The sequence below is a fragment of the Astyanax mexicanus genome, chromosome 21 (assembly GCF_023375975.1).
Source record: "Astyanax mexicanus isolate ESR-SI-001 chromosome 21, AstMex3_surface, whole genome shotgun sequence".
NCBI classification, from domain to species: Eukaryota; Metazoa; Chordata; class Actinopteri; order Characiformes; family Acestrorhamphidae; genus Astyanax; species Astyanax mexicanus.
Genome location: NC_064428.1, coordinates 18,652,217 through 18,676,651, shown reverse-complemented (window position 1 = coordinate 18,676,651; position 24,435 = coordinate 18,652,217). Strand labels below are relative to the sequence as shown.

General features: G+C 37.1%; 1 protein-coding gene across 1 annotated transcript; it reads right to left on the bottom strand.

Annotated features, from left to right (window-relative positions):
* Positions 1 to 55: 55 nt before the first annotated feature.
* On the bottom strand, positions 56 to 16,502 carry LOC103030932 (NLR family CARD domain-containing protein 3-like). The gene is made up of 6 exons (XM_049469479.1): positions 16,493 to 16,502; positions 8,811 to 10,725; positions 6,644 to 6,814; positions 6,321 to 6,470; positions 4,695 to 4,741; positions 56 to 1,892 (listed from the first exon to the last, which is right to left on the bottom strand). The coding sequence occupies exons 1-6, from the start codon at positions 16,500 to 16,502 to the stop codon at positions 1,354 to 1,356; spliced, it is 2,832 nt and encodes a 943-aa protein (XP_049325436.1). The 3' UTR covers positions 56 to 1,353.
* Between the last annotated feature and the right edge of the window lie 7,933 nt (positions 16,503 to 24,435).

Below are 24,435 nucleotides of genomic sequence, written 5' to 3'. Positions count from 1 at the left end.
GCACACACACTTATTTTAGTCAACAGTAATAGTTTTATTTGCAATTATACTTTACATCAATATTTATTTACATTTTAGAACTGGTAATACAATAACTGGTAATCGTTGTAAAATATATCACAGAAAAGAAAAAGTGTCAAGAAAAGCTGTTATTTTTTATTTTAGCTTCTCAGAAACTTTTCGTTGCAAAACATCCCTAAGGCTATGTTCACAATACAAGCCACACTGCTCAAATCCGATTTTTTGCTCAGATCGGATTTGGTTGTCTATGGATTGGATACATATCTGATTAAGGACCACATTTGAAAGTGATTCAAATCTTATTTGAAATAATCAGATTAGGTGCGTTCACACAGCAGTGAAAAAATCTGGTCTGAGCCACAGTGAGCAAAAAATCTGATTTGAGTCCCTTCAGCCTGGAAATGTGAACATAGTCAAATCGTCCACTATTCTTAAGCCATCTTTCTGTAAACCCTGTTTTAGATCTACCCACACATTTCTATTTAATGTTTAGGAGGAGCTTTTCATTAAACTCTGCTTTTGTGATGAAGTCAGAAGAAAGGGCTCATACTGATGTTCTTTTTTTTTATTGCATCTTGAAAGATTGCATCTTTTCAAAGCCTTTACAGTAAAATTTAGGATTAGATTTGCAAAAAATCCTACAAAAACTAGACTAAACTAGACTTAAAAAGAATTTTCTTTCAGTAAAAGTTTAATTGAATCAAACAAAGTGATTCAAAGTAAATATGTTTATACTTTATTATGTATAGTACATTAGATATTAGTACATACATATGTTCTAGTCAGTTTGAACCAGCATTGACAAATGGCTTCAAATGGTACATTTTGACCAACATGTAGGCTAAAGTATTAAGGTCTACTATTGCTAAAAAACACTATAGATCTCTCTGAGTTGTATATGCATGCTGCACATAACAGTGTTTCTCAGTCTCCATTGTCTGCAGTAGCTAGTAAAAGAAAATATTCAGAAAAACGAGTCGATCAGAGGGATGTTAAGGTTTCGACGTCAACCAGTAAGTTCATGGACTCGCCCACCTCGGCTCAGGACCACCCAAAGGTGGAGCTAAACTCGGGCTACAGCAAACTTTACTACAGCTGATTTTATTCAGACACCTCTAATATAGTGAAATAAAGCAGGGCCAAAACACCTGAGCACTAGACATTTAAAAATGAATTTAAAAATGATGGAATGAGACCTTTAATATTATTACTATAATTATTTGTGTATTGTGAATAATATAACTAACAATTATCTTTGTGAGGTTTTTTTTAGGGTACATAAGGGAAGGTTTTTTGAACATAAAAAGGAATGTTTCCCTAAACCTCAGGTGTTTATTCTTCTATCTGACACAAGTGCACCGAAGAATTATATGCAAACCCAAACCCAGCATAGACGGGTTTGGTAAAAGTGGAGTAAAATGTGTATAAGTGTGTCAGCGTGTCTGTGTCGGAACAGATGCTGTAAAAGGACAGAGTGCCAGCTGACCAATCCAGATACACTCCTACTCTGTTAGAGTGAGAAACTTTCAAAATTTCAGCGCTCATATCATCATGACAGACAGTGTACCTGTTTGTGTAGCAGCTTATTCTCCAAGAATTTGCATTGTATCCAAACCTGCAGGCTCGACCTCTTCCTTTCCTCTCAATTTTCTTATACGTCACTGCTATATCTATGTCCCCTGTCCACTCCGCCTCCCAGTAACAGCGTCCAGCTAGACGCTCTCTGCAGAGTACCTGAAATCTGCCATCAAATCTCTCTGGATGGTCAGGATATGGCTGATCATCTTCTACACATGTTGCCTTTCTGTTACTTTGAGACAAAGAGAGACGAGGGTGCGCTGTGTTTGGATCAAGGGTGAGATTTTGGGCATCTGCACACAAGAAAAAACACTGTAAGAAGACATGGACATGTAGAGTAAGTATATAGTCCCAGTCAAGTATCTTGACATGCATTCTCTTTAATATCTGTTCTGTGCAGAATGAAGGAAAAGCAATAAACAAGAGCTCAGAGAATGCTGAGAAGTTGCCATTAAAGTGTGGCTACTTTGAAGAATTTAAAGTAATAAATAAAACATATTTTGGCTTGTTTAACACTTTTTTTTTGTTTACTGCATAATTGCATATGCATTTCATCATAGTTTTAATGTCTTCAGTATTAATATACAATGAAGAAAATAATATACATTGTAAAAACATAAAATGTAAAGGGGTGTGTCCAAACTTGTTACTGGTACTGTAGGAGTAGGAGGATGTGTTAACTAGGGCTGGGGCGGTATTGATTTTTATAACCGCGGTAAAAAACTAACGCATCACCGCGATATTGCGGTTAACCGCGAGACCCCAACCCCCCCCCCCCCCCCCCCCCCCCAAAAAAAAAAAAAAAACACCGCAAATTTATTGGTAACAAATCTTTATTCTTCAAACCATACAGCCTACATACAACTTCTACATAAACCATAAATACAGCATAACAAGTGAACATATGCTGCCTGTATAATTCGTCATTGTACAGCTAACCTGTCTTTTTCCGTGCAGACTTTTTGAAGGAGGAGCTTGTCCGCCTCCCCCTTCTCCATCCATAGATCTATTTTAGGGCTGGCCCGAATAGCGGTTTTGAGCTCAGGATATTCGGCAGTAATTGGTAGCGAATATTCTAATATTCGTTTAAAAAAAAAAGACGAATTAATCCACAGCAAAATTTTCCACTGACCCCCGGCCCCGAAAAAAATATATTTCTCACCCCTTTCCTCGGGCCGTTCGGGCTCAAGGCTCAAGAAGTCTGTGATAGGCGTCTGTTTTTTTTTTATTCACACTCTTCTTATTTCTCATTAAATATCTACTAGATACAGATTATATCTGTACAGTATCATTTATTTCACTTCCCTCCTGAATATTTGGAGTGCATTATGTATCCTTATGTTGTGTAGTTATGTAGTTTTCACCCCAGAATTTCTGCTGCTGCCCAGGCTTCGGCTGCATCGCAGGGCAGGAGCGCAGCTGCGTTACGGCTATTTCGTTTGAATTGTGCAGTGCAGAGTATTACAGATTTTGTATTTTTGCACTTGGGCTATTAGCTCAATATTAAATATTTCGTTTGTTTATAAATTATTTTATATTCTTAAACCATGTTAAATTATATTCGATTGGAGGAAATTAATTCAGACATCATTTCTTTTTTGTCCCGTTACCGTTCCGCAAAAAAAATCCTTCTTTTAATCCCGCATCAGCCCGCCACATACACAGTTTTGCCGCACCTGCCCCGCGGTCCTAAATAAATTTAATAAATTACATTTAGTGCTTAAAATTAAAAAAAATATTTATTAAAACCGCGCGCGGTCACGTTTCTTACCACATTACAAAAAAAAAATCGGTGTGTGTGTGCGCGTGTCGGTCCATTCTCCGCTCCTTTTTTGTGCTTAGGGTTTTTTTTGTTGCGTGCATGAGAATCACTGCGTGATTATTACAATTTTCTTAACTATTTATTAATGTGCTCCCACATCCTCTGGATTGATTAAACTCCTGTTCCCGCCAATAACAATTCAGTTCTGTCTGTGCCGCAAGATATCCTGACGGGACCCGCGTCATATAATATGTTGATTAAAATGTCGTGACGTTAAGAAATCGGCTCGCAAGAGACAACCGACCAAAAAAAAGACATTAGTTCCATTTTAAAATAATAGAAACCTGTCCTTTATGTTTGACAATTTTTGTTTCACTTTACGTGTCCTTACTCATCTGAAGTTTATTTATCTGAACTGAGTTTCATATGGTTATATTTGTAGCGGTTCTGAACTCAGTTCCGCGTGCTGTGAAAGAGACAAGGCGCAGCGCATTTTACCTCAGACTTGGTCAGATAACAACATTTCAGTAAAGATGGTGGTTATAGTTTTATATCATTGCTTTGCTGTTTGAACTACACTTCAACCAACCTTACTATTTTTACCAAGACTGAGGCGCAATGCCGCGCGTTCTCCGCGGTGCTCACGCAGAACAGCCAGCAGCCAGACAATGAATTAATATATTTTACTTTCTCAAAATGTGACCACGGAACACCTTACATGGCTCTATGGTTTACCTTGAGGTGGGTGAATTAGTTTGATGTGTTGGCGAGAGGTGCAGACACCACTTTCCGGCAAATCTTGCAGATGATTCTCTTCTGTTCTGAGTCTTTTTCTTCCTTTTTTCTCAACTTACTGAGCCTGCCCTGTAGCTTCCATTTCCGAGCCAATATTAGTGCTGCTAATCTTCACTCTCTTCAGCAGCCTCAATGGAGACGAAGTGAGCAGGACCTCAATGAGTACCACGCACCGCGTTTTGCTTAACCCATTCGCTGCCGCGCCAGTGCAGCGGCAGCACAGATAAATGACAAAAAAATTTATATTCGATATTATGAATTTTGAGATCGTTTGACACCAATATCTATCGCGATCAAAATATATTTGATATATTGCACAGCCCTATAGTGTAGGACTTACACTTGACATATTAATACTGAATTCACCACAGTTGTGCTTATATGGAGCATTTTACTACCGCTCAAAACGCAGTCAATCAGATTTGACAGCCATAAAAAAATGCGGTAATGACGGTAATGAGCTCATCACCGCGGTGACGTCCCATAACCGCGGTATTGCGGTAATAAAATTATCGTCACAGCCCTAGTGTTAACTTACATTTCTTTGGTCCCGGTCTGATTCTACATTCATCACAATAATCCAACCTAAAGAACACAATTTTTTTTATTTTACACCTGACATTTGTTACTAAAACAGTTCTGCGGTGCCTTTTTCATTTACAATTATAATTAAACAAATTTAGCTTTATGAACACCAGTTTTGCAACTGCTTTCCAAAAGCCTTCTTTCTTTACGTTGAAGGTACTTTTTTTGACTCTGCATCTGTGCTGAAAAGGCTGTGCCTGTGCAAAACTGAAACATCAATTGTTACACAAAAAAGAGAAAAATAGAAAAAGCAAAATATAGCCAGAAACATAAGTGCATATGCAATGTATATCTACTACTACTGCTGCATTGGAAAAAACAATTCATTATTTGTCATTTAAATGTTTCAATCAACAGATAATCTCCCTAACTTTAATAAAGTTAATTAGCTGTTTTACATGAGTGAAATAATTTAAACACTGGAATAAAACATAATATTAATCACATTTATACTCAAATTTGAAGTAAGAACATCTTTATACAGTAAAGGTTGTCACAATGATCGCAGATACAACTTGAATCTGAAAAAATAATAAATAAAAATGGTATGATAATGAACAAATAAAAATATGACATTTTGAACCATGCTTCAACCAAATTATTTTAAAAAGTAAACTCATAAAACAGATCTGTGCAAAAATTATGGCACTCCTGAAAATAATGTGACCAAAGGGATGTTAAATCAAGGTGTGTTCACTAATTAGCATCACAGGTGTCTTCAATCTTATAATCATTCAGTGGGCCTATAAATAGACCTACAGGTAGTCACTGTGATATGACTTAATGGGAGACGACCAAGGAGGACACCATTGTTGAAAACAAAACATAAAAAAAACAAGACTGGAATTTGTCACAAAGCTTCTGGGACAGATGAGACAAAAATGAAGCACGTTACAATTAAATCTCAAGACTATCAAGGGATTCTAGAGAGAAATGTGCTGCCCAGGTTCAGAAAGCTTGGTCTCAGTCGCAGGTCATGGGTCTTGCAACAGGACAATGACCCAAACACACAGCTAAAAACACCCGACCTAAATCCTATTAAGCATCTTTGGAAAGAGCTGAAACATGCCGTCTGGAAAAGGCACCCTTTAAACCTGAGACAACTGGAGCATTTTGCTCATGAGGATTGGGCCAAAATACATGTTGAGAGGTGCAGAAATCTCATTGACAGTTACAGGAATAGCTTGATTGCAGTGATTGCCTCAAAAGGTTGTGTTAAGGGTACCATAATTTTTGCCCAGTTCTTTTTCATGAGTTTATTTTTTTAATAATTCTGTTAAATCATGGTTGAAAAGCTGACTTATGTCTGACTTACATTTGTTCCTTTTTATGACATTTTTATTTATTACTTTTGTCAGACTTAAGTCATTTCTGTGACCATTGTGGCTTTTTCTTTTATTAACCAAGGGGTACCAACAATTCTGTCCATGTGTGTAGATTTTTATTGCCATTGGATTTAGTGTGCACAAAGTAATTTTGTTTAGTAATGTTGAAGTACAACATTAGTTACAAGGTTTTTGGAAAATCCTTGTAATTTTAAGAATGTTCTTGGGTTCCCTGGACTCTATGTTCTACATACCAAATGCAGTATAGATCCTGCAGTTTATCAAAAAGCAGCATTTCTTCTTTTAGGTGGTTGTAGGACAGATCCAGTTCTTTCAAGTGTGAAGGATTTGAGCTCAGAGCTGATGCCAGAGGACCTACTGTTTGGATCAAACAACCAGACAGTCTGCAAAAGCAATAAGCATTAATAGCTTGACATTATGGCAAAAACTAAACAAAAACAAAACTTAACAATAAATCAAGAAAGGCACAATGTTCTGTTAACAGCAGACATATGCAAATTAGCATACAGATAAGCATACATCATTTATTATTTCAATAAAACTGAAAACAGCTTACTGAAGGATCTGCAGTTTACAGTGTGAACTTCTTAGTCCGGTAGAGAGCTGTGCCAATCCTGAATCCTGTAGATCATTGTTACTAAGATCCAGCTTTGTAAGTGAATTAGGTGAATTCAGAGCTGAGGCCAGAGTTCCACATGACTGCTCCGTGAGACTACAGACAGCTAGCCTGTAAAATATCAGAGAAGAAATTAATTGTCTTTATAATTTTCTGGGAACATCAACAATAATTAAACGTTTTATTCTCTGTTGTTACTTGGTAGTAATTTGGATGTGATTTCTTCCAGAGTTATTTGTCTTTTTGAACAGACAATTCAAGCCAGATGCTGACATTACAATCATTACAAACCACTGTGCTGTTTACTGTGGGTAGTAATGCCTTTTACAATGTATTCTTGGTACACACAATACTGTGATCAGGTAATAGTGTAAATCAAATTCTAACCTTAAAATCTCCAGTTTGCAGAGTGAATGTCTCATTCCAGCGCACAGCAGCTCCAATCCTTTATTCTGCAAGTTGTTGTAACTGAGGTCCAGTTCTTTCAAGCGGGTGTTTCCTGACTGTAGTACTGAGGCCAATGTTTCACCAGATTTGCTGCTAAGATTACAACCAGGCAGTCTACAATGATTTTGGAAAAAAAAAAAAACATAACAGCCTTACCTACAAACTTAAAATGTTCATTTAGTTTGTATAATGAAACTACTCTCATTGTGTCAGGCTGATGATAAATACTGACCTCAGTATCTGAAGTTTACAGTGTGAACTCTCCAGCCCAACAGACAAAAATTTCATTCCGGAATCCTGAAGGTTGTTGGAAGCTAGGTCCAGTTCTTCCAAAGTTGAGGTTCTAGCCTGTAGCACTGTTGCTACAGTTTCACAGGACTTCTCAGTCAGAAAACAGCTGGCCAATCTGGAATGTATAAAAAAAATGTAACTATGAGTCCTATGTTGCACCATGCGTAAGGCATGTCACAGTGCTCATTGCTACCATTATTCATTATGCACACATGGACACTCAGGTAATTCTAGGATCAGAGGTTTAAGAGTGTTGAGGACCCAATGAACGCAGCTCCACAATCCACAACAAAAAATGTAGGGGGGAGTGTGTCTTATCAAAAGAAATAGCATAATTTAGATTCAAATCAGACACACAAACTGTTATGTTCAGGGGACAGGTGTGCTAAGCGGATATCTATTCAAAACTAATTAATCATGGATGTGTTTGGGCATAAGGTGCAATCAGCGGGTCACTTGCAATTCCCCAGGTGTGCTCTGACATTGGCGCATTGCTATTTTAATGACGCAGCTGCCTGGACGTGTCCAATGCTTCTTAGCAGAGGAAACTGAGCTGTTTGTTTACACAGAACATTTTTTGTTCTGTTGATGTAAATGTTTGCATAGCTGTCAACATGCACACAATATGGGTTTTTGCATTGCTGCATGTTCATGTATGCGTAACATGCAGGGATGTACAACAATTCACTGTGTTCATTGTGTTAACAATTCATTGCCAAGATAGCAACAAACATCTGACTCTACATCTGAGTGGGTTGTTTTTTAGTCAGTGGCGCAACTGTGTTTTCCATTGCCAAGATAGCAATGCACCAGAAATTAACCTAAACACACCTCCTTTTTAAAACACCACACATATTGGTGCAGATATATTTCACAAGCACTGTTGCTATTTAAACAACATAGGCAGAAGGAGTAAAAATAGACAAATAACGGGCTGTAAGATATCAACAAGCATCACAATGCGCCTTGCACAGGGTGTAAGATAGGCACCTATGTCTGTATCTCTGAAAGTCCCTCCAATCTTGGCCTTTTCTGACAGGCAACATTTGCCAATTGTTAAGTTTTAGGGCTGTGTGAAGATGTCAAATCTGAACAATTCAAAATTTCAAGACAAAAAAACTCAGAAATGTGTATGAACATTGCCTCAATTCTAAAAAAGCACAAAAGCAAATTCTATTTGTACACACAGCCCTGAAAAAAATTGGACTTGATTCTTTTCTGCCTACAAATGTGAACCTAGACTGTGTCAAATGCATTCCGCTGGTTTCCTCTGTATCCCCACTAAGAAGATTACATCGGTTGAAGTTAGGGCATGTACTTAACTTTTCCTATAACTTGTACCAGAAAAACTTGATCTTTAGGTACTTACAGAGCCTTCCTGCAGTTGCTCATGGCTGGAATCAGTCTTTTATAACCATCTTCTGATGTGTTGTATTTCTTTAGTTCAAACTTGTCCTGCACCATCTCGGACATCTGCAGTATGTAGGCCATTGCTGAGCACTGTGCTGGAGAGAGATACTGTGAGCTGTTTTCAGATTGTAGATACTCCTTAATCTCTCTGTGAAAAGACTGGTCCTTCATTTCTGTCAGGCAAAGGTACAGATTAATGGAGCTGTCTGCCTTCATTTTCATCATCTGCTTCATCTCCTGCTGATTGTCTCCTTTGATTTGGTTCTGGATGTACTTGATGGTTTTCTTGATGCTTTTGGAGTTGTCTGTAGTTACATTCAACAGTCCTTGCAGAAATCTGTGATTGGATTCTAAGGAGATGCCCAGCAGAAAACGAAGGAAAAGATCCAAGTTTCCATTCTGACTCTTTAAGGCTTTGTCCACTGCTTTTGTCAGCAGCTCATCCAAAGAAATGGTCTTGCACTGTGTTGCCCTGTTTTCATCATCTGGGTCATCTGACTCATCTGACTCGTTGTGCAAAAAAAACTGCAATGCCTCCATATTGTGGGATAAATAGCAGTGGAACACATAAAGGGCAGCCAGGAACTCCTGAAAGCTTAGATGCACAAAGCAGTAGACCTTTCTCTGGTAAAGCACAGATTCTTCTTTAAAGATCTCAGTGCAAATCCCAGAGTAAATGGAGGCCTCTGTGACATCAATGCCACACTCACTCAGGTCTTCTTCACTAAATATAACTTTACCCTTAATGAGTTGTCTGAAAGCCAGTTCTGCCAGTTTCAGAAGCATCATCCTGTTAGATTTCAGTAGTTTCTTTGGATCGCTCACTTCATGCTTGTCATACTTCTGGTTCTTCCGTTTTGTCTGAATAAACAAGAAGTGTGTGTACATTTCCGTCAGAGTTTGAGGGATTTCTGCACAACTGTCTTCATCCAAAATTTGTTGCAGCAACATTGCAGTGATCCAGCAGAAGACTGGAATGTGGCACATGATGTGGAGGCTTCTTGATGACTTAATGTGCAAGATAATTCTCTTGGCTTGTTCTTGGTTAGGGATTCTCTTCCTGAAATACTCCTCCTTCTGCGAGTCACTGAATCCTTGAACTTCTGTCAAACGGTTGATGTACTCAGACGGGATCTGATCAGCTGCTGCTGGTCGAGAAGTGATCCATAGCTGAGAAGATGGGAGGAGAATTCCTTTGATTAAGTTTGTTATAAGTACGCCCACTGATGATATTTCGGTAACATCTGACACCAGTTTTTGGTGAAAATTTAGTGGACAATAAAACTCATCTAGGCCATCAAGAATAAACACAATTTTACATTCTTCAAACATATTTGCACATAGCTCTTTAAGTTCAGGGTTGAAAATGCAGATAAGTTTACAGAGACTGAAGTGTTCAGCTTCAACCACGTTTAGTTCACGAAAAGGCATCAGAAGCATGAGGTCTATGTCCTGGTTGGCTTTCCCTTCTGCCCAGTCCAAGATGAACTTCTGCACAGACACTGTTTTCCCAATGCCAGCAATGCCTTTAGTCAGCACAGTTCTTATTTCTTCTTCTTCCTTTGCCTCCTCTTCAGTTTCTCCAAGTTCCATACTTAGTTTACTTTTAGACACTTCTTTGAAAATGTCATTGCAGTCTATAGGAGTGCAGGTTTGGATGTGTCCACTGGATTTTCTCTGAATCTGACGGACCTCATGTTCACGGTCAAGTTCTGTGTCTCCTCTGCCTTGTCTCTCTGTGATAAATAGTCCAGTGTAAATGCTGTTAAAGAGCGTTTTGTGTTCAATTTTGGAATCACCCTCACAAATGAATTTGAATTTCTTCCTCAGTCTGCTTTTATGTTGTATTACAACACTATGCAGGGCTTCTTTTGCTGGGGAAAAGAAATAACAAAAAACCTAAAACTTAACTTGTTTTAAAAAGTTGTAATCAAAGTCAAGGCAATATTGGGATAAAAATTTCTTGAGCAAAATGAATAACAAAAATGAGAATTTGGTGCAAGAATTAAAAAATTCTCCACACACGTTCTATTGGGGACTCTCTTCTTTTGCTGCCATGCACACGTGTGCAGCATATGGTCTTCAATTGTCTTCTTAAAAGGCATGGAAACACTATGTTGCTCCCATTTCCCAACTAGAGTTTGTATCACATAGGTGTACTGACAGGCCAGATTTTTCTAGAATAGTGCTGGACAGTATGGCCAAAATTTATATTATATTATATTCATGTCCATAATGAATGTATATTAACTTTAAACAATTCAGTGTTTGAGCACATTTCTCTACCCAAAGAGTACAAAAGAGTTGTTAAGGGTTTTTTCTTGAAAAAAGAAATGAAATCAATATTAAATCTGTCATCAATGTGAATATATTATCACAGATGTAATTATTATTGTTATTGTGACAGATTATTTCAATTTATTATCTTTGGATTGGCCCCTGTCATTCTGAATAAAGTTCTGTACATATGCATTCCAAATAAGGCTGGTAATGCATTAAGCAGAAACAATCTCTTTAACAAAAAACAGATGGATTCTGATGACGTAAGCATATTGTGCCCAGAACATGTAGCAAAATGTAAGTGCAAGCCAGCAGGAGAGTGCGAAGGGGAGATATAATATAATAATGCTTGGACACAGTAAATGGTGACCAGGCACAGTGTTCATAGATATATCTCATATGTATTGTACATACATAAATTGATATATGTAAAATAGTAAAACATTTACTTACCCTGATTATTATCAACCACTTGACTTTGTTCTACGGAAAGGGTAGAGGAAAAACAAAATGTTCCCACTGGGAAATTTCAGAAACATGTTATGCAAAATGCTATATAATTTAATGACATGACTGCAGGAAGTATGTGCATTACTTAGAACAGTGATCTGTTACAATTAACTGACATAAAAGATGATGATGTTTTAATGTAATGACAAGTTACTTGTAGTTTAAAATCATACTGTCACACACTGTAATAACATCTAACAGAAATGATAACATGACATCTGTTATGTAATTTGCAATGTGCTGTTTTTGCCAGGATTATCTAGCAAGGTGAAAACAACCCAAATTTACCTGTATGCCTTGCATCTGTGATGAAGTTTAAATTTACTGGAGCATTGAATGTGCTGTTTGCAAGGACAGGAGCAACTACAGAGCTTCTTGTTTGAGCTGTTACAGAGGTCTGGACTAGAACATGATCAGCAGTTGTTGTAGAACAGAAAGTGTCAGCCTTAGTTTGGGGAAGCATTATAAAGCTTTTAACTGAAGTATTTCTCCTTTAATGTGATCTGAAGAAAAGAAAACAGTAATTACTGATTACTGCAAAGTGTAACAAAACATGCAAACAAAGACATTGACATGGGTCATAGCATTTGGTAAAAAAATGATACTATGGAATATGGCAATAATTTAAGCCGCTGTTATTATTAAGTGTGTTATCGTTCATTTATACTGTAACCATGTGACTTTTTGGACGTCCCGCAACACGACGTGGAACGAACTTTTTCTTAAAAACTTGAATTTACAGGTTAAATATTATTGATTTTGTAGATTAGTTTTGGTTTTAATTTCGTGTAATAATAAAAAATGCTGCTTGGCATAACAAACAAAAAGCACAGCTGTAAATTGTCAGTGTTCTGTGTTAAAGCAGCTATATACTGCACAGATATATGCGCTGGAACACAAAATCTTCTCGCTATATTTACTTTCTTGCTCCCGCGTCAGACAGCTCTGACCAATCAGAGGAGACAACATGCTAATGTGATTTATTATTTGAGTGCCCCACATTGGTTTTATCTCCCCTCAAACATATAAAAGTATATACTAGTATTTTAGTCAACACCACTAATATAAATATAATTGCATTTTACATTTCTTACATTCATTTATTTAAATTTAAATATCCGCTATAAAATTGTGCGTCTTGAGAAGAACAAGTGTGATTAATCACAAAATGGTTTAATTAATTGATACCACTAGGGGTGGGCGATATGGCCCTAAAATAATATCACGATATTTCATGGTATTTTCACGATAAGGATACTCTTGGCTATATGACAAAACACTGAATAAAAATTTAAAAATCAAGAATACACTACTGCAACAAAATGAAAATTAAATGTTAGATACAATATGATATGGCACACCCACTAACTGAGATATTAAAAAATAATCATTTTATCAGAGTTGTAACAGAAGCGAATGATCCACACAGGATGTCATGATACTAATAAATCTCTCCATATATCCAGGATTAAAGTAAAATAAATGATACTGGACATATATAATCTGTCTCTAGTAGATATATAATGGTAATATAAATATAAAATATAGAAGTACCCTGATGTGATAATTAGGGGTGGGTGATATGGTACGATAATTCAGGGTATAATATCGTTCACGATATCTAAAAATGTTGGCGATATCATTGTGTACGATACGATATGTAATACCCCTATATACCCCTATATTTTTCGCAACAAAAACATCCTGAAGGTTTCTATGGAACATGCCCAAAGGTGACCTGTGTACTGCCCAGCCACTTTTGCACATGGCAAGAAGACCCAAATCCCACAGAAGGTCTACAGAGTAACATTGAAGATTAAAGTCACCATGAACTCCTTATATTAGATGTCTGATTGAGACTCATCCGACTGGTTTTGCTGTTTCTGACTGTCTTTAGCCGGTGATTTTACAAGCGCAACAGACACACAACCTTCACAAACTACAAACCAGCAAGACACACCTGTCCATTAAAAGGGTGGAGAAGCTGCCATAGATGTGAAAAAAAAACACACTTCAGGCTCATTATTCGCTGTACACACAGAGTGTTACTGAAACTGTGGAGTTTTTGGTGTTGACTGTAGACTAACAGAATTTCTGCCCAATCTTAATGCTCACCATGCTGAACAGAAAGGATACTGAATAAATATAATTCTGAGTAAATTAATTAATGATTACATTATCAATCCTGTAGGGTCATTTTAGCTGTTCTTCATTCCACTTCATCTAGAATGCACTGTTATCCAGACACCAATTGTGGCTTCACTGGCTGCACCTAAGCCCGGCTCCACCTAATCCTTGGTTAACTAATTTAACTGATGAATGTATTGTGGAGTAAAACTGTTTAAATGCTGCTATTGAGGTTTAAATATGTAAATAATGTGGTAAAACATTTAAATACTTCTGCTGATGTTTATATCTGTAAATGACATAGTACAACTGGTTAAATGCTGCTATTGAGGTTTACATCTGTAAATAATGTGGTAAAACATTTTAAATACTCCTGCTAATGTTTATATCTGTAAATGACATAGTATAACTGGTTAAATACTGCTGCTGGGGTTTAAATCTGTACATACTGGTAAAAAACTGTTGGCAAAACTTTGGCTGATAGAGAAGTCTCCAAAAACATGTGGTTAAATGCTAAAATGCTAAATGATATAGCAATACTTTAGCTGGTTACATGGTAATACTTTAGCCTGTGTCCAAAAAATGGAAAAATGCCAAACTTTGGCTGATTGAACAATGTCCAAAAACCTTTGGATAAATGGTGGAACGCTATTACTTTTGCTGATAGAGAAGTGTCCAAAAACTAAATGACCATGATGGTATAGTTACTTTGAAAAAGTAATCCGATTACTGATTACTCCTTTAAAAAGTAACTTAGTTACTTTATGGATTACTTGATTTTAAAAGTAACTAAGTTACTTTACAAGTTACTTTATTAGTTACTTTCAGCAGCTACAGACACCACCTCCCGCCGCCTTAACATAAACATTATAACCAGTTTTGCCAATACTCCCTTTATTGTAAAATGCATTTTTAACAGCAACAATTTATCTCTATTAAGTTGAACTATTTCCTAAAAATATATATATTTTTAATAAAAATAAAAAAATTAACTTAACATATAAAAAAATATATATATATGGTCTTTCTTGATTTTACTAAACAAAAATACTTGTTTTTATAAAAAATATATAAAATAAAGAAAGTCTTTTTTGACCTGACATATTTAACACTGTAAAACTGAACATTGAACTTGTTGTTCTCTGCAGGGCAGCAAGGAGTGGTTTTATAAAACAGAACCGTGTATATGGTCTAGACCAGGGATCACATATTTGCAGACTGCGGTCCGGGTCCGGACCCAGACTTTGTCCAATACGGACCCATACCGGACCCAACTACTGAGAGAGATTTAATTCTGACAGTTTTCATTTAAAGCACCGGAAATTTGTGGCAGACCGCTGCCCTGTCTAGTGAATTGGGACGCGGCCGCAAAAAAACTCCTTTATAAAGAGATACTGGCGAAACCCGAGAACTGGCGAAAAACGAAAACGGGCGGAAACTAAAGACACGCCGAGCGCGAGAGAGAGAGACAGGGGAGAAAGCGAGACGCGTGTGATTGGGGAAGAGCGGAGGGGGAATGGGTAAGGGAGCGGTATGTGTGTGTGTGTGTGTGTGTGTGTGTGTGTGTGTGTGTGTGTGTGTGTGTGTTTGTGTGTGGAGGAGATGAGGTGGAGAGAGAGAGAGAGAGAGAGAGAGAGAGAGAGAGAGAGAGAGAGAAAGTAACGCACAGTGACTTAAATAAGTAACTTTAATCTGATTACTGGATTGGAAATAGTAACGCGTTAGATTACTCGTTACTGAAAAAAAGGTAACGCGTTACTGACATCACTGTAAATGACTAAATGCTAAAGTAAAAAAAACTTTTGCCTAAATATCGGAAGCCCTATACTTTGTGTGATAAAGCAGTGCCCAAAACATTGTGCTAAACGTAGGAATGCCAATACTTGTCTGCTATAGAGTGTCCAAAAACTTTTGGCTAAATGATAATGTTTTGGCCAAGTGTCATGCAGTGTAGGGAGCAGAACGATTGACGATACAAAAAGTTGTGTACTGTGAACAACTTAACTGCTGACAATTCAGAAAATTGTGTAGTGTGAACAGCTTAACTGCTGTTGTGTACTGTGAACAACGCAACTACTGACGATTCAGAAAGTTGTGTAATGTGAACACCACAACTACTGACGATTCAGAAAGTTGTGTACTGTGAACAACGCAACTACTGACGATTCAGAAAGTCATGGGCTGCGTCCAGAAACTTTTGCTACTCCTCCATTCCTACTCCTCCTTTCCTACTCCTCCTCTCCTACCCCGGAAGAAGGCGGAGGAATCGAGGAGAGGAGGAGGAGGAGGAACGGAGGGAAGGAGCTGTAATTGGGGAAATGGGACAGCTGATCCCTTTTAGCTAGGATGTTGACTACCGATGAACTGAGCCAATCATAACGCTCACTTTCAGCACATGCCGGATACTGCCCAGCCAATCAATCACAGCTTCTGGATAGAGCTCCACATACAAAAATAAAAACGAGAGAGATCAAGCTTCAAAGTGCAGCCTGATTAGCCAGTGATGAAGGTTGCATATGTAAATATTAAATTATTTTAATAGTTAAATATGATTTCATTGAAAGTAATAAAACAAAAAACAAATATTAATAAACAATAAATGTAATAATAAATATTATATTTTGCAGACATGTTGAAGTGAAAAAATATTAGATTAAACAGCATCAATGGAACATTACTATCACACAGCTAAATATTCAAATATTCCAATAAAATCCTGCTTACTCCCAGGCATTTTGGACGCATTTCTCTGGCCAGAGATATATATATCTCATGTTACTAATATGGGATCATTTTTATTGATCATACAGCTTATCTAAACTAAAAATTATATTACAGCTTTACTGGCTGTTTAGATAGATAAGGAACCTAGTAAATTAATATGCTTATGACGTATATTTGTGCGTTCCCTTCTCCATTCCCATGTGCTTTGTGGGCGTGGATGCAGTGATGTCATTCAAAAATCCTTAAAAGTCTTCCGGAGTAGGAAGCTTTTATGTTCCCTCCGTTGGAAGCCTCCTACAGGAGAATTTTAAGCGGCTTCTTTCATCTCCTACGGTATTCGGACAGGCGGAAAGATGGCGTCACAAAATCAGTTTCCGGGTCACGGAGGAGAGGAGGAGGATCGGTAGGAAAAAGGAGACACTTTTGGGGTTTCTGGACGCAGCCCTGGGCTGCGTCCAGAAACTTTTGCTACTCCTCCTCTCCTACTCCTCCTTTCCTACTCCTCCTCTCCTACCCCGGAAGAAGGTGGAGGAATCGAGGAGAGGAGAGGAGGAGGAGGGATGGAGGGAAGGAGCTGTAATTGGGGAAATGGGACAGCTGATCCCTTTTAGATAGGACGTTGACTACCGTTGAACTGAGCCAATCACAACGCTCACTTTCAGCACGTTTCAGAACATTACTATCACACACAGCTAAAAATTCAGATATTCCAATAAAATCCTGTTTACTCCCAGCCGCATTTTTGGCCGCATCTCTGGCCAGTGACCCTGGCAGCCCTGTCTGACCTCAGCCTTATGAGGGATTCAGTTTCCTCATCAGTCCCTAAGTTAAAATAAATAAGTAAATAAATGAATTAATTAAAATTATATATATATATTATAAATAATATATGTTTTTATATTTATAACATGATACACATAGGGTCATTAATATAGTTTTACTGAGCATACAGTTTATCTAAACTATAAATTATATTACTGCTTTACTGGCTGTTTAATTAGATAAGGAACCTAGTTAATTAATATGTTTATGACGTATATTTGGGCGTTGTCTTCCCCATTTTCGCGTGCTCTGTGGGCGTGGATGCAGTGATGTCATTGGAAAATTCTTAAAAGTCTTCCGGAGTAGGATACACTGATGTAACCTCCGTTGGAAGCCTACTACAGGTGGATTTTAAGCGTCTTCTTTCGTCTCCTACGGTATTTGGACAGGCGGCAAGATGGCGTCACGAAATCAGTTTCCGGGTCACGGAGGAGAGGAGGAGGATCGGTAGGAAAAAGGAGACACTTTTGGGGTTTCTGGACGCAGCCATGTAATGTGAACACCACAACTACTGACGATTCAGAAAGTTGTGTAATGTGAACACCACAACTACTGACGATTCAGAAAGTTGTGTACTGCGAACAACGCAACTACTGACGATTCAGAAAGTCATGTAATGTGAACACCACAACTACTGACGATTCAGAAAGTTGTGTACTGTGAACAACGCAACTACTGACGATTCAGAAAATCGTGTAGTGTGAACCTGGCATGACTGCTCGTTTAAAGACAAGGACAAAACCAAGCCAAAAGACTTGTCCAAGAAAATAAAAAGCCTGTTTTTTTTAGAAAGTTGTGTAGTGTGAACAACTTAACTGCTGACAATTCAGAAAGTTGTGTAGTGTGAACAGCACAAAGACTAACGATTTAGAAAGTCGTGTAGTGTGAACCTGGCATGACTGCTCGTTTAAAGACTTGTCCAAGAAAAAAAAAACGCCCGTTTGTAAGAGCTGAAATGCGCCTGTGTTGTTGTGGAGAGAGCTACACTTAAGATTTAAGATTTAATATTTATGGTTTGATATTCGCAGCTCCAGATTCGTTTGGCTCGATATTCGCAGCCTCGTATTCCCCGGCTGAAGTTGGTTTGATATTCGCAGCTGCAGCTTCACTGAAGCACCGTGAACTAAAGGAAGCGTTCACAAACACCCGCTGTTTATATTAAACACCTCACAGATCAACACTGAAGGAGATAGAATGAAGAAAAGCAGTACATCTCTTTATTAACAATGTAAATATACAATATCGTATTAAATGTAATTTTGTATATTGTGAAATATTTATTTTAATTACTGAATTTATAATTATATATTACAATAAATAATTAAATATATATTTAATAAAATTATATTTTAAAAGCCATTGCGCTCAAAAAATATGAGGCAGACGTTCAAGTGTGATTTTGAAGAACTTTTTCATGTTGGGCCAGACCAAATACACATGATCTAAAGAGTACTAGTCTTCTTCTTTAAGGAAAACCTGGAATTAGCCTGGCCCGAGCTGATTTTATACTTTAAAATTAACTGGCAACATGGAATACCGATCCATAAAGCACAATTGTTTTTATGTAAAGCTGATGTTCCAGTGTGATTTTGAAGGACTTTTTCATCTTGGGCCAGACCAAATACACATGATCTGAAGAGTACTAGTCTTCTTCTTTAAGGAAAACCTGGAATTAGCCTGGCCCAAGCTGATTTTATACTTTAAAATTAACTGGCAACATGGCATACCGATCCATAAGGCACAAAAAAGTTTAATTTAAAGCTGATGTTCTAGTGTAATTTTGAAGGACTTTTTAATCTTGGGCCAGACCAAATACACATGATCTGAAGATTACTAGTCTTCTTCTTAAAGGAAAACCTGGAATTAGCCTGGCCCGAGCTGATTTTATACTTTAAAATGAACTGGCAACATGGAATAACGATCCATAATGCACAAAAAATTGAATATAAAGCTGATGTTCTAGTGTGATTTTGAAGGACTTTTTAATCTTGGGCCAGAACAAATACACATGATCTGAAGAGTACTAGTCTTCTACTTTAAGGAAAACATGGAATTAGCCTGGCCCGAGCTGATTTTATACTTTAAAATGAACTGGCAACATAGCATACCGATCCATAATGCACAATTTTTTTATGTAAAGCTGATGTTCCAGTGTGATTTTGAAGGAATATTTCATATTGGGCCAGACCAAATACACATGATCTAAAGAGTACTAGTCTTCTACTTTAAGGAAAACCTGGAATTAGCCTGGCCCGAGCTGATTTTATACTTTAAAATGAACTGGCAACATGGAATACCGATCCATAATGCACAAAAAAGTTTAATTTAAAGCTGATGTTCTAGTGTGATTTTGAAGGATTTTTTCATCTTGGGCCAGAACAAATACACATGATCTGAAGAGTACTAGTCTTCTACTTTAAGAAAAACCTGGAATTAGCCTGGCCCAAGGTGATTTTATACTTTAAAATGAACTGGCAACATGGATTAACGATCCATAATGCACAAAACAATTTAATATAAAGCTGATGTTCTAGTGTGATTTTGAAGGACTTTTTAATCTTGGGCCAGAACAAATACACATGATCTGAAGAGTAATAGTCTTCTACTTTAAGGAAAACCTGGAATTAGCCTGGCCCACGCTGATTTTATACTTTAAAATGAACTGGCAACATAGCATACCGATCCATAATGCACAATTTTTTTATGTAAAGCTGATGTTCCAGTGTGATTTTGAAGGACTTTTTAATCTTGGGCCAGACCAAATACACATAATCTAAAGAGTACTAGTCTTCTACTTTAAGGAAAGCCTGGAAATAGCCTGGCCCGAGCTGATTTTATACTTTAAAATGAACTGGCAACATGGAATAACGATCCATAATGCACAAAAAAATTGAATATAAAGCTGATGTTCCAGTGTGATTTTGAAGAACTTTTTCATGTTGGGCCAGACCAAATACACATGATCTGAAGAGTACTAGTCTTCTACTTTAAGAAAAACCTGGAATTAGCCTGGCCCAAGCTGATTTTATACTTTAAAATGAACTGGCAACATGGTATAATGAGCCATAATGCACAATGTTTTATGTAAAGCTGATGTTCCAGTGTGATTTTGAAGGACTTTTTTCATCTTGGGTCAGACCAAATACACATGATCTAAAGAGTACTAGTCTTCTACTTTAAGGAAAACCTGGAATTAGCCTGGCCCAAGCTGATTTCATACTTTAAAATGAATTGGCAACATGGTATAACGAGCCATAATGCACAATTTTTTTTTGTGTAAAGCTGATGTTCCAGTGTGATTTTGAAAGACTTTTTCATATTGGGCCAGACCAAATACACATGATCTAAAGAGTACTAGTCTTCTACTTTAAGGAAAGCCTGGAAATAGCCTGGCCCAAGCTGATTTTATACTTTAAAATTAACTGGCAACATGGCATACCGATCCATAAGGCACAAAAAAGTTTAATTTAAAGCTGATGTTCTAGTGTGATTTTGAAGGACTTTTTAATATTGGGCCAGACCAAATACACATGATCTGAAGAGTACTAGTCTTCTTCTTAAAGGAAAACCTGGAATTAGCCTGGCCCGAGCTGATTTTATACTTTAAAATGAACTGGCAACATGGAATAACGATCCATAATGCACAAAAAAATTGAATATAAAGCTGATGTTCTAGTGTGATTTTGAAGGACTTTTTAATCTTGGGCCAGAACAAATACACATGATCTGAAGAGTACTAGTCTTCTACTTTAAGGAAAACCTGGAATTAGCCTGGCCCGAGCTGATTTTATACTTTAAAATTAACTGGCAACATGGAATAACGATCCATAATGCACAAAAAAATTGAATATAAAGCTGATGTTCTAGTGTGATTTTGAAGGACTTTTTAATCTTGGGCCAGAACAAATACACATGATCTGAAGAGTACTAGTCTTCTACTTTAAGGAAAACCTGGAATTAGCCTGGCCCGAGCTGATTTTATACTTTAAAATTAACTGGCAACATGGAATACCGATCCATAATGCACAATTGTTTTTATGTAAAGCTGATGTTCTAGTGTGATTTTGAAAGACTTTTTCATATTGGGCCAGACCAAATACACATGATCTAAAGAGTACTAGTCTTCTACTTTAAGGAAAGCCTGGAAATAGCCTGGCCCAAGCTGATTTTATACTTTAAAATTAACTGGCAACATGGCATACCGATCCATAAGGCACAAAAAAGTTTAATTTAAAGCTGATGTTCTAGTGTGATTTTGAAGGACTTTTTAATCTTGGGCCAGAGCAAATACACATGATCTGAAGAGTACTAGTCTTCTACTTTAAGAAAAACCTGGAATTAGCCTGGCCCAAGCTGATTTAATACTTTAAAATTAACTGGCAACATGGCCTACCGATCCATAATGCACAAAAAAATTGAATATAAAGCTGATGTTCTAGTGTGATTTTGAAGGACTTTTTAATCTTGGGCCAGAACAAATACACATGATCTGAAGAGTACTAGTCTTCTACTTTAAGGAAAACCTGGAATTAGCCTGGCCCGAGCTGATTTTATACTTTAAAATGAACTGGCAACATAGCATACCGATCCATAATGCACAATTTTTTTATGTAAAGCTGATGTTCCAGTGTGATTTTGAAGGAATATTTCATATTGGGCCAGACCAAATACACATGATCTAAAGAGTACTAGTCTTCTACTTTAAGAAAAACCTGGAATTAGCCTGGCCCAAGGTGATTTTATACTTTAAAATGAACTGGCAACATGGAATAACGATCCATAATGCACAAAAAAATTGAATATAAAGCTGATGTTCTAGTGTGATTTTGAAGGACTTTTTAATCTTGGGCCAGAACAAATACACATGATCTAAAGAGTACTAGTCTTGTACTTTAAGGAAAACCTGGAATTAGCCTGGCCCAAGCTGATTTTATACTTTAAAATGAACTGGCAACATAGCATACCGATCCATAATGCACAATTTTTTTATGTAAAGCTGATGTTCCAGTGTGATTTTGAAGGACTTTTTAATCTTGGGCCAGACCAAATACACATGATCTAAAGAGTACTAGTCTTCTACTTTAAGGACAGCCTGGAAATAGCCTGGCCCGAGCTGATTTTATACTTTAAAATGAACTGGCAACATGGTATAATGAGCCATAATGCACAATGTTTTATGTAAAGCTGATGTTCCAGTGTGATTTTGAAGGACTTTTTCATATTGGGCCAGACCAAATACACATGATCTAAAGAGTACTAGTCTTCTACTTTAAGGACAGCCTGGAAATAGCCTGGCCCGAGCTGATTTTATACTTTAAAATGAACTGGCAACATGGTATAATGAGCCATAATGCACAATGTTTTATGTAAAGCTGATGTTCCAGTGTGATTTTGAAGGACTTTTTCATATTGGGCCAGACCAAATACACATGATCTAAAGAGTACTAGTCTTCTACTTTAAGGAAAGCCTGGAAATAGCCTGGCCCAAGCTGATTTTATACTTTAAAATTAACTGGCAACATGGCATACCGATCCATAAGGCACAAAAAAGTTTAATTTAAAGCTGATGTTCTAGTGTGATTTTGAAGGACTTTTTAATCTTGGGCCAGAGCAAATACACATGATCTGAAGAGTACTAGTCTTCTACTTTAAGAAAAACCTGGAATTAGCCTGGCCCAAGCTGATTTAATACTTTAAAATTAACTGGCAACATGGCCTACCGATCCATAATGCACAAAAAAATTGAATATAAAGCTGATGTTCTAGTGTGATTTTGAAGGACTTTTTAATCTTGGGCCAGAACAAATACACATGATCTGAAGAGTACTAGTCTTCTACTTTAAGGAAAACCTGGAATTAGCCTGGCCCGAGCTGATTTTATACTTTAAAATGAACTGGCAACATAGCATACCGATCCATAATGCACAATTTTTTTTATGTAAAGCTGATGTTCCAGTGTGATTTTGAAGGAATTTTTCATCTTGGGCCAGACCAAATACACATAATCTAAAGAGTACTAGTCTTCTACTTTAAGGAAAGCCTGGAAATAGCCTGGCCCGAGCTGATTTTATACTTTAAAATGAACTGGCAACATGGCCTACCGATCCATAATGCACAAAAAAATTGAATATAAAGCTGATGTTCTAGTGTGATTTTGAAGAACTTTTTCATGTTGGGCCAGACCAAATACACATGATCTGAAGAGTACTAGTCTTCTACTTTAAGAAAAACCTGGACTTACCCTGGCCCAAGCTGATTTTATACTTTAAAATGAACTGGCAACATGGTATAATGAGCCATAATGCACAATGTTTTATGTAAAGCTGATGTTCCAGTGTGATTTTGAAGGACTTTTTTCATCTTGGGCCAGACCAAATACACATGATCTAAAGAGTACTAGTCTTCTACTTTAAGGAAAACCTGGAATTAGCCTGGCCCAAGCTGATTTCATACTTTAAAATGAACTGGCAACATGGTATAACGAGCCATAATGCACAATTTTTTTTTTGTGTAAAGCTGATGTTCCAGTGTGATTTTGAAAGACTTTTTCATATTGGGCCAGAGCAAATACACATGATCTAAAGAGTACTAGTCTTCTACTTTAAGGAAAGCCTGGAATTAGCCTGGCCCAAGCTGATTTAATACTTTAAAATTAACTGGCAACATGGCATACCGATCCATAAGGCACAAAAAAGTTTAATTTAAAGCTGATGTTCTAGTGTGATTTTGAAGGACTTTTTAATATTGGGCCAGACCAAATACACATGATCTGAAGAGTACTAGTCTTCTACTTTAAGGAAAGCCTGGAAATAGCCTGGCCCAAGCTGATTTTATACTTTAAAATTAACTGGCAACATGGCATACCGATCCATAAGGCACAAAAAAGTTTAATTTAAAGCTGATGTTCTAGTGTGATTTTGAAGGACTTTTTAATCTTGGGCCAGAGCAAATACACATGATCTGAAGAGTACTAGTCTTCTACTTTAAGAAAAACCTGGAATTAGCCTGGCCCAAGCTGATTTAATACTTTAAAATTAACTGGCAACATGGCCTACCGATCCATAATGCACAAAAAAATTGAATATAAAGCTGATGTTCTAGTGTGATTTTGAAGGACTTTT

Coding starts and splice junctions, on each gene's coding strand:
- LOC103030932 (XM_049469479.1), bottom strand. Junction 6,471..6,643: donor TGTAAACTGCAGATCCTTCA/GTAAGCTGTTTT, acceptor TTGCTTTTGCAG/ACTGTCTGGTTGTTTGATCC. Junction 1,893..4,694: donor CAGACCGGGACCAAAGAAAT/GTAAGTTAACAC, acceptor TCTTGTGTGCAG/ATGCCCAAAATCTCACCCTT.